Consider the following 10,607-nt stretch of genomic DNA (forward strand, 5'->3'; position numbering starts at 1 on the left):
AGTATCTAATGAATAAGTACTAGTATCTTTAAAAATGTACTACCTAAAGAATAAACACTAGTATCTAAAGAAAAGGCACTAGTAGATAGTGAATAAGTACTACTTATTGGAATAGATAGTATCTAAAAAATAAGTACTAGTAGCATGAAAATAGAGACTGTAGGTTAAAATTATTAAATGTTAAAACGGCTTGCCATATACAATGTGTTCCTCATGTTTGAACTTGCCACATGTATTATTTATCAGTAGAATGCTGCATTTATCAATCCAGTTTTTCATCATATTGGTCAATAAAGTGATGCTAATGTTTTCAGAGTCATTATTCTAAGTAAACACATTTTACCTTATTTTAAAGGTCAATATGTTTTACTTTATATGTAATTTAATGTAAGTTACAAATATAACTTAAATATCAGTCATTACATATAAACATATTTTGAAAAATACAGGTGAGAAAGACCAATACAATCATTTTCACCATTGCTTTACAGTATGATTTGATATCATTATTGGAAATTGCTATTAATTACCTTGTTAATCACCGATACGTTACAACTTGATTTATGTTGTGTTCACACACACAAAACGAAATTAAAACTATGTAATTATAAATAGTTGAGTAACAACGTAATTTTAATACTTGTTTTTCCTAAACCTTTTAAGGTTTACATTTAGAGACAAATTACATGTAGGTTGGAGAGAATATTATAAAATATAATACACACATATACAAGATCTGTAACGCCTATCTTATAAAAACGTGAAATTTGGTTTATGAAAGAATTTCTATTTTAAAGAAAATAGGTAACTAGACTGTATATTATTTTGTGAAAATGTTGTCGCGATATAGACATAATAGTAAAAATCAAGAAAACGAGAAATACGCATCTCCGCTTCTGAAAGGGCTTCCGGATCCGTTCCGTACGTTTTGATTGGATGGTTGGAAAATGCCTAGACGGGTTTGAAAACGCCCAATAATTGGGAAACGCCTTCTTGTTGTTCGGCACAGACAGACGTCTAGATTTGGGTTTGAACGCAGCACACTTTTAAAGCCTTCAAAAAATTTAATTAATACTGCTGCAAATCTTACTTTGATACTCATTATCATCAAAATAAACAGTGACAAATCACATAACATTATTTTAGACGTATTTTCTTTTCTTTCTTTTAGATATTTTTATAAACGGCAATATTAATTCCTCATAGACATGCCGAGTAAACAAAGAATAATGAGGTAATTATAATTTGTATATTTGCATTCGTGAATGAAAAAAATGCGAAATTCACAATAATTAAAATTTATCATTATTATTATTAAATTTATAAAATTTATAATAATAATACAAGTATTTCTTATAGAACAAATACAAAATTTGTAAAATATTTTGAACAGACGAACATCTTTCCAAATACTCGAGAGGTTATTGTAGAGAAGGATTCACAAACGTAAAAAAAAAAAAAAAACTTGTGAAGTAATTTGTTCTTTTACTGTCTTCTATGCTTTTGACCTAAATTAATTTATACCAAAGTGTTTTGTTTTAAAATAAATCATACCAATAACATGGACAAAAGTGTAAGTGCGAACCCTGTTTCTGCATATTTTATGCAAATTACCACTACTACTTTGAAATTATTGCAATTTAATACATCGGAATCAAGTTTGGTGCCTGCCGCAAAATAGTTAACGTTAAACAGATATAGTTTAAAATGTATACGTTATATTGATGGGGTCGTTATAGCGGAAATAAAAGTGTAACGCTGCCCTCTACCGTTTCTTGTTTGCTACTTGAACATGGTCAGATGAACGTTTCCAACAAAACTGGCTCAGTCTTCGGTACCACCATTACCTTTTTCCACCTTTGTTGCCATTGGTTTGCTTAGTTGGGGACATTAAATTTACATTTTAATATTCAACAATACTTATCTACCTGCATTGATACGATTATAAAAGAACCGAATATCATGGTTCACAGAGTGGCTAGATATATATAAAATTAACTTAGCTCTTATCTTTTAAAACCAAACTTGAAACACTGAACTTAAGCTGGAGTGTGATGCTATTTCCATCTGGAAAATTTGTTATTGCTGTAAATTTGCTTTGAAACAATCTATATTGTAAAAAGTGCAATTTATATATATATAAGACTTCAACTGGATAAAGATTGCAATGAGTTGTGGGATGCAAATAAGGATTTAAATGGCTTTATTTTAATTTTTACAAATGTCTATTGAGACAACCTCAATAGAAAGTTCTCACAAAAAAACAAAGCCCCTTACATTGTGAATAAACTTCACCGATTTTTAAAATCAACAGTTGGACCTTTATATTGGCACTTTGAGCTTTATTGAAATAAAATTCTGATATTTCACAAGTTCAAAAACCAAATTGCAAAAAAAAAACAAACAAAAAAAAAACACAAGACTAGCCAGACATTATAAAAGGGACACAAAAAGCAAAAAAAGCTTCTCTGAAGCCATGTTTAAAAAAATACCCCAGAAATGAGTAAATGCAAAGATGGACAATATAAAGTTTTAAAATTCAAATCTACAGGGCAAACAATACATTTGTGAACACTCATGTCCTAAGACACCATTGTTTACACGGTCTTCTGTTGTCCCTTCTTCCCAATAAGAGACTTATGAATGTGGGGTATGACACCTACAAGGGAGGGATTTAAAAAGGAGGGGAAAAGGTTGGGTCACACATTTAAAAATACAAATTTAAAAACTCAAATGTTGAATTAGTACTTACCACCACCAGCAATAGTTGCCTTAATGAGGGAGTCCAACTCCTCATCGCCTCTGATAGCCAGCTGCAAGTGGCGTGGGGTAATTCTCTTCACCTTCAGATCTTTAGAAGCATTTCCTGCAAGCTCGAGTACCTTAATGTGAACACAGGCATGTTAAATCACATGTTTGTAAAAGTCTCAACCTACTGCAATCTCCCTTAAATGTTACTCACCTCAGCAGTCAAATACTCTAGAATAGCAGCACTGTACACTGCGGCAGTAGCTCCGACGCGCCCGTGACTGGTGGTCCTGGACTTCAGGTGTCTGTGAATACGACCCACTGGAAACTGGCTCACAACATATGTGAAATTACGTTAAAAAAAAAACAGTAAACACCATCCTAACAGTAGTTATTAGCAAACCATATTGTTACATGCAGCAATTTCAATCAAGGGCCTTTGTTCATCACGAAGGGTCTGACCTGCAGTCCAGCTCTTTGTGAGCGCGAAACAGCCTTCGCTTTCGCCTTCCCGGAGTCCTTTCCTGCTTTGCCCCCAGCCTGAAACCAACAGCACCAATCACTAATCGTGATATAACAAATAACTGAAGCGATTACACATTTTGCATTACGTGCATGGCCATATTTAAGCAAGTCGATATTTCACTTGTTTCGCGCCCTCGTGTTTACACGACGCTAGTTAGCACCGGAGCTAAGCTAACTAGCCGCATAATATTGTTCAACAGTGACTAGGAAAATAACTCTAAATGTACTTTTAACCTGCTATGCACCTTTCAAAAAAAGAGCGTCACAAAATAAACACAAAACAAAAAAAACTTACCATTTTATAATTTGTAAACAGCAGTTACTACAGCTAAACCGCGAAAACACACACTCGCTCACCCAATTCAAACTGAGTTACGCGCCTTCTCTCTGTGAAATATAACTCGTTTCCACATCCGGGACATTAGGCTTGGCAACTAGCCAATCAGCTCTTGTGTTCTGTTGCTTGGCACATGCATTGGCCAGTGACATTGCGGATTTTGCAAAAGAGGAAATGTTATTTAACTTTGTTTTGCCGGATACTGTAGTTCTCATAATAAAAAGGCGGAGAGTGTAATTTTATTAAATTTTTCTGTGTCTATTTAAGTGTCTATTAATGCCACTTTGTCAAACGTCGAAAAATGTAAACTACCGGTATTATATATTTTGCTGCCTCATTTCATGAGGGTGTTTTTTGCTTATTTTTTACTAATGTCAAAATGAATAACTGAATGCTGCAATTTATGGTGTGTATTGTAACCAATGCTAAAGAATATTTCAAATCATGAAACACTGAAAAGGAAACTTAGAAGATGTGGAAGAATTAATTCTAAAGAATGCTTACTTCTGGATAAGAGAGTCTAAATACATAATTATTTGAAAGAAAGCTGAAAGCTGATTAAAAGAATAAGTTATTTATTTATTTATTTATTTTTATTCCCCTTTAAACAGGGCACTATTTAAGTGAATTGTCATTTGTAGTGGTGTCTGGCAATGGGCTTTATGCACGGTGGTATTTCCTGTGAAAGTCTAAGGATGTTCGATAACTTCCGCCGATCGTAGAGTCCAGTGCAATACAGAGAATTTATATTGAATTTTATACTCGGTTACACTAAAGAAACGTTAGTCACAAAAACAGACAAAACAGACACCCCCTCGTTGTGTTTATGCTTCTTTTTCAAATTGTATTAAATAAAAATAAATATATATAAAATGGCATCTAAACTTATGAAAGTTTCGTTTCAAAGACGGGAGGACAGTAATGAAGACTCTGCCACAATCCGGTTTTCCTCGGTTTTCCTCCACTTTAATCACCCCAACTGGAAACTGAAGAGCATCCTTGCATCAAATGTGGAACTTATGTGCATATAGACCATTTCACAAGATGTAAACAACACCGGTCCAGAAGCACTTCCTGTTTCAGTTTGGAACTGTTTTCTTTATTTCACATGTAAAGAAAACATCTTAAAGATGTTTGTTTAACTTTTTTGATTCAGTTTTAAATGTTCTGTTGGTTGCATTTTATCCCAGCTTTTATGTAGTGTTAAAAAACTGAAACAGGAAGTGCTTCTGGACCAGTGTTGTTTACATCTTGTGAAATGGTCTATAGCCCATAATGAGTGTACAAACGATGTAGGGCCTACACTGAACCAACGGACCTTTTTCACAGACTGTGATGATACGTTTTAAGGTTTTTTAAATATTATAATTAAAATAAAAAAAAAATTGTGTTGGCTATATTTACCATTATATACACTACTATACCATTATATTACCATTGTATACAATTACAAAAAAATAGCTAATGCAGCTAGTTCACTATAGAATTTTATCCAACTGCCACGACTCCCGCTTCGGAGAAACCAAATATTAAAAGGGTCCATAGGCTCAGAATGAGCAAAATCTGCGCAAGACTGATCACGGTAATCCCCGTGAGATGCATGAATCTCACCGGAAGTAGTAGGTCATCCGCGCACTTTTTGCCTACTCTTTTATGAGTACTGTGAATTCAGACACACTTTTGTCACATACTGTTTTTCGTCTAGTAAGTATGAGAACTCTGATGCAGCCAGGCTTGTTCAACTTTGGCAGCTGACTTGAAGCCGTGCATTGTGGCTGTCACCACGTGACTGTGACGTATGGCATCAAAGTGTATCGCAAAAGCGATTTGAGAGCAGATGGCTGACTCAGCAGGTGCATCTTCTCAAGAGTGGCTGCACAAGCTCATATGACAACACAGCTGATTAGACAGATTCACCAAATGACAACAATTACATGTATTTTGTGTTTATTTTGACAACTTCAGTTCCATTAATGCTCACAAATCTGTATTTTTATAACAGTAAAAGCTCTTTTCATGTAGTCATGATGTTATAGCCTATTCTAAGGTCAAGATAGGTCATCAAGGCTATTCTAAGGTCATCAAGGTCAGATAAATCCCATCACATAGAGGCTCTTTCACCTAGATATCATATAGAGACTGTTCCCCGAATTTGGACATCCAAAAAACGTCAGATTAAAAATTTAATTGATGTTCAACAAATAAAAAACAGATATAATACAGATGAGCAAATTATAAAGCTTTGCTGAATATTAGATCTTCAAAATTGCTCATAGTTAATGATATGATTTCAGATTATAACCTAGATGTGCTGTGTTTGACAGAAACCTGGCTAAAACCAAACAATCACATTAGTTTAAATGAGTTCACCCCGCAAGATTACAGTTATAAACATGAACCTCGTCTGAAAGGCAAAGGGGGAGGTGTTGCTGTAATTTATAGTAATATCCTCAAAACCACTAAGAAATACTTTATTTTAAAGTATTGGTGCTTAGTGTAGAAATATATAGTGTAAATCATAAATCACATTTGAGAATTCTGCTGGCTACTGCTGGCTATATACAGGCCACCAGGGCAGCATAAAGATTATCAAAGAATTTGCAACTTTTCTACCAGAATCAGTCCTGGCTGCAGATTAAGTACTAATAGTTGGTGACCAAAAATTGCTTATCATATCACACAAAACTTCAAGTAATACTTTGTTCTCAAATTTTAATGTTAACAATGTCAGCATTGCATGACTACATGTAATGTCTTTTGCATTTACAACCGGTGAATCTGTTGTCACTGGAGATTGTCGTTTGAACCTTTCTGCATCTGCTTTTGCTAAGTTTATTTATATCAAGTGCTGTGAGAATAGGGTATAAATCTCCACCTTCAACATCCTCACACACAATATAGCTTATTCTAGCCAAGACTCCTTTTTTATGTGTACAGATGTGATGTAATAGCGCAAAGATATGTTCGAATCTCCCGTGGAAATCCATCAGTACCACTGGAATTAAAAACATTATTATAAGCTTACCGCTTTGAATCAAGCTAAGGCAAGCAGATAGTTTTGGACACTGCTGGTTGTAGGCTATTTTCTCAAATATGTATTTTGGATAATTTTTAACCCCAAAAAAGCTACGGACTGCAGCTTTAACAGAAGAGGTGAAATATAACAAGTGCTGTAGATATTTCCTGTACATTCATATGCACATGCTCACTAAATTGGTGACCTCAAATATTTATGTCTTTCATGATACCCCAAAAGCCACAAAAGGGTGCCTTTTAGAATTTTAAAGGGGTCATGGACTGCATTTTTTACGTTTTATGTTTCCTGAGGTGCACTTACGTTAGTACGATTTTTACATAAAATTGTAATTTATAAATAAAAGGCCATTTTCTAATTTCTACCCTGACTTAAGCCCTGTGATTTCAGTGTCGTCTGTTCCTGAGCCGGAGCCAGTGTCTGCTGTTCCTGAGCTGGAGCCAGTGTCTGCCTGTTCCTGAGCTGGAGCCAGTGTCGTCTGTTCCTGAGCTGTAGCCAGTGTTGTCTGTTCTTGAGCCGGAGCCAGTGTCTGCTGTTCCTGAGTCGGAGCCAGTGTTTGCCTGTTCCTGAGCTGGAGCCAGTGTCTGCTGTTCCTGAGCCGGAGCCAGTGTCTGCCTGTTCCTGAGCTGTAGCCAGTGTCTGCTGTTCCTGAGTCGGAGCCAGTGTCTGCCTGTTCCTGAGCCGGAGCCAGTGTCTGCTGTTCCTGAGCCGGAGCCAGTGTCTGCTGTTCCTGAGCTGGAGCCAGTGTCTGCTGTTCCTGAGTCGGAGCCAGTGTCTGCCTGTTCCTGAGCTGTAGCCAGTGTCTGCCTGTTCCTGAGACGTAGCCAGTGTCTGCTGTTCCTGAGCCGGAGCCAGTGTCATCTGTTCCTGAGCTGTAGCCAGTGTTGTCTGTTCCTGAGCCGGAGCCAGTGTCTGCCTGTTCCTGAGCCGGAGCCAGTGTCTGCTGTTCCTGAGTCGGAGCCAGTGTCTGCTGTTCCTGAGCCGGAGCCAGTGTCTACTGTTCCTGAACCGGAGCCAGTGTCTGCCTGTTCCTGAGCCGGAGCCAGTGTCTGCTGTTCCTGAGTCGGAGCCAGTGTCTGCCTGTTCCTGAGCCGGAGCCAGTGTCTGCTGTTCCTGAGCTGGAGCCAGTGTCTGCTGTTCCTGAGCTGGAGCCAGTGTCATCTGTTCCTGAGCTGTAGCCAGTGTCTGCTGTTCCTGAGCCGGAGCCAGTGTCTGCTGTTCCTGAGCCGGAGCCAGTGTCTGCCTGTTCCTGAGCTGGAGCCAGTGTCAGCTGTTCCTGAGCCGGAGCCAGTGTCTGCTGTTCCTGAGCTGGAGCCAGTGTCTGCTGTTCCTGAGCCGGAGCCAGTGTCTGCTGTTCCTGAGCCGGAGCCAGTGTCTGCCTGTTCCTGAGCCGGAGCCAGTGTCAGCTGTTCCTGAGCCGGAGCCAGTGTCTGCTGTTCCTGAGCCGGAGCCAGTGTCAGCTGTTCCTGAGCCGGAGCCAGTGTCTGCTGTTCCTGAGCTGGAGCCAGTGTCTGCTGTTCCTGAGCCGGAGCCAGTGTCTGCTGTTCCTGAGTCGGAGCCAGTGTCTGCCTGTTCCTGAGCTGTAGCCAGTGTCTGCCTGTTCCTGAGACGTAGCCAGTGTCTGCTGTTCCTGAGCCGGAGCCAGTGTCATCTGTTCCTGAGCTGTAGCCAGTGTTGTCTGTTCCTGAGCCGGAGCCAGTGTCTGCCTGTTCCTGAGCCGGAGCCAGTGTCTGCTGTTCCTGAGTCGGAGCCAGTGTCTGCTGTTCCTGAGCCGGAGCCAGTGTCTGCTGTTCCTGAGCCGGAGCCAGTGTCTGCCTGTTCCTGAGCCGGAGCCAGTGTCTGCTGTTCCTGAGTCGGAGCCAGTGTCTGCCTGTTCCTGAGCCGGAGCCAGTGTCTGCTGTTCCTGAGCTGGAGCCAGTGTCTGCTGTTCCTGAGCTGGAGCCAGTGTCATCTGTTCCTGAGCTGTAGCCAGTGTCTGCTGTTCCTGAGCCGGAGCCAGTGTCTGCTGTTCCTGAGCCGGAGCCAGTGTCTGCCTGTTCCTGAGCTGGAGCCAGTGTCTGCTGTTCCTGAGCCGGAGCCAGTGTCTGCTGTTCCTGAGCTGGAGCCAGTGTCTGCTGTTCCTGAGCCGGAGCCAGTGTCTGCTGTTCCTGAGCTGGAGCCAGTGTCTGCTGTTCCTGAGCCGGAGCCAGTGTCTGCTGTTCCTGAGCCGGAGCCAGTGTCTGCTGTTTCTGAGTCGGAGCCAGTGTCTGCTGTTCCTGAGCCGGAGCCAGTGTCTGCCTGTTCCTGAGCTGGAGCCAGTGTCTGCTGTTTCTGAGTCGGAGCCAGTGTCTGCTGTTCCTGAGCCGGAGCCAGTGTCTGCCTGTTCCTGAGCCGGAGCCAGTGTCAGCTGTTCCTGAGCCGGAGCCAGTGTCTGCTGTTCCTGAGCCGGAGCCAGTGTCAGCTGTTCCTGAGCCGGAGCCAGTGTCTGCTGTTCCTGAGCCGGAGCCAGTGTCTGCTGTTCCTGAGCTGGAGCCAGTGTCTGCTGTTCCTGAGCCGGAGCCAGTGTCAGCTGTTCCTGAGCCGGAGCCAGTGTCTGCTGTTCCTGAGCTGGAGCCAGTGTCTGCTGTTCCTGAGCCGGAGCCAGTGTCTGCTGTTCCTGAGCCGGAGCCAGTGTCTGCTGTTCCTGAGTCGGAGCCAGTGTCTGCTGTTCCTGAGCCGGAGCCAGTGTCTGCTGTTCCTGAGCTGGATCCAGTGTCTGCTTGTTCCTGAGCTGGAGCCAGTGTCTGCTGTTCCTGAGCTGGAGCCAGTGTCTGCTGTTCCTGAGCCGGAGCCAGTGTCTGCTGTTCCTGAATCGGAGCCAGTGTCTGCTTGTTCCTGAGCCGGAGCCAGTGTCTGCTGTTCCTGAGCCGGAGCCAGTGTCTGCTGTTCCTGAGCCGGAGCCAGTGTCTGCTGTTCCTGAATCGGAGCCAGTGTCTGCTTGTTCCTGAGCTGGAGCCAGTGTCTGCTTGTTCCTGAGCTGGAGCCAGTGTCTGCTGTTCCTGAGCTGGAGCCAGTGTCTGCCTGTTCCTTAGCTGGAGCCAGTGTCTGCTGTTCCTGAGTCGGAGCCAGTGTCTGCTGTTCCTGAATCGGAGCCAGTGTCTGCTTGTTCCTGAGCTGGAGCCAGTGTCTGCTTGTTCCTGAGCTGGAGCCAGTGTCTGCTGTTCCTGAGCTGGAGCCAGTGTCTGCCTGTTCCTTAGCTGGAGCCAGTGTCTGCTGTTCCTGAGTCGGAGTCAGTGTTGTCTGTTCCTGAGCCGGAGCCAGTGGTGTCTAGGGCTGGCTATTGGCAAGGGCATCCCGATACGATACGTATCACAATACATGGGTCATGATACGATAGATACCACGATACAATACAAAACGATACATATTACAATATATATATATATATATATATATATATATATATATATATTTACCTTCTACAACTGGGTGTCCACATACGTGGACATCACATTTTTGCTTGTGTGGTACTTAATTCTGTGTAAATGGAACATTTCTTACACTGCCATCTGGTGATGTCAGGAGAGAGAGAAAAAGAACTGGACGACAATACATTACAATTCATTGCACTCAGCTGTTCGCCATCATGATTGTCATGTTCTGTGTGTATAAATACCCTGGCTGTTTAGTGTTTGTTGTATATTGTCCCCACATTTCCGTTGTCTTTGAGCCTGATTCTAGTGTTTGTCTTTTATGTTTTTTGGATTACGTTTTTGGATTTTGACCTTTGCCTGGACTGGATTGTGAGTACGGATTATCCCAATAAATTTACTGCAAATGAATCTCTCTCTCTTGTGTGTGTGATCGTGACACAGACCTAATTTAAACGCAAAGAATAGGTTTTGTTGCTCTCCACAAACTATGCTGTCAAAGAAAATTACATTTATTTTTATTTTTAAATATTTGAGCAGTTGTATGATGGGAATTAATTTAATTTGTTTACTC

General features: G+C 41.3%; 1 protein-coding gene across 1 annotated transcript; it reads right to left on the reverse strand.

Moving 5' to 3' along the window:
* Nucleotides 1-2,186: 2,186 nt before the first annotated feature.
* Nucleotides 2,187-3,705, reverse strand: LOC120477536 (histone H2A.Z). Its single transcript, XM_039669182.2, has 5 exons — nt 3,569-3,705; nt 3,211-3,288; nt 2,963-3,076; nt 2,753-2,882; nt 2,187-2,659 (listed from the first exon to the last, which is right to left on the reverse strand). Exons 1-5 carry the CDS (start codon nt 3,569-3,571, stop codon nt 2,598-2,600), a joined length of 387 nt encoding a protein of 128 aa, XP_039525116.1. The 5' UTR covers nt 3,572-3,705; the 3' UTR covers nt 2,187-2,597.
* Nucleotides 3,706-10,607: the final 6,902 nt, after the last annotated feature.

This window comes from Pimephales promelas, chromosome 1 (assembly GCF_988280905.1).
Source record: "Pimephales promelas chromosome 1, fPimPro1.hap1.1, whole genome shotgun sequence".
In the NCBI taxonomy this organism is placed as follows: domain Eukaryota; kingdom Metazoa; phylum Chordata; class Actinopteri; order Cypriniformes; family Leuciscidae; genus Pimephales; species Pimephales promelas.

Coding starts and splice junctions, on each gene's coding strand:
- LOC120477536 (XM_039669182.2), bottom strand. Junction 3,077..3,210: donor CACAAAGAGCTGGACTGCAG/GTCAGACCCTTC, acceptor GTTGTGAGCCAG/TTTCCAGTGGGTCGTATTCA. Junction 2,660..2,752: donor GGCAACTATTGCTGGTGGTG/GTAAGTACTAAT, acceptor CCTCCCTTGTAG/GTGTCATACCCCACATTCAT.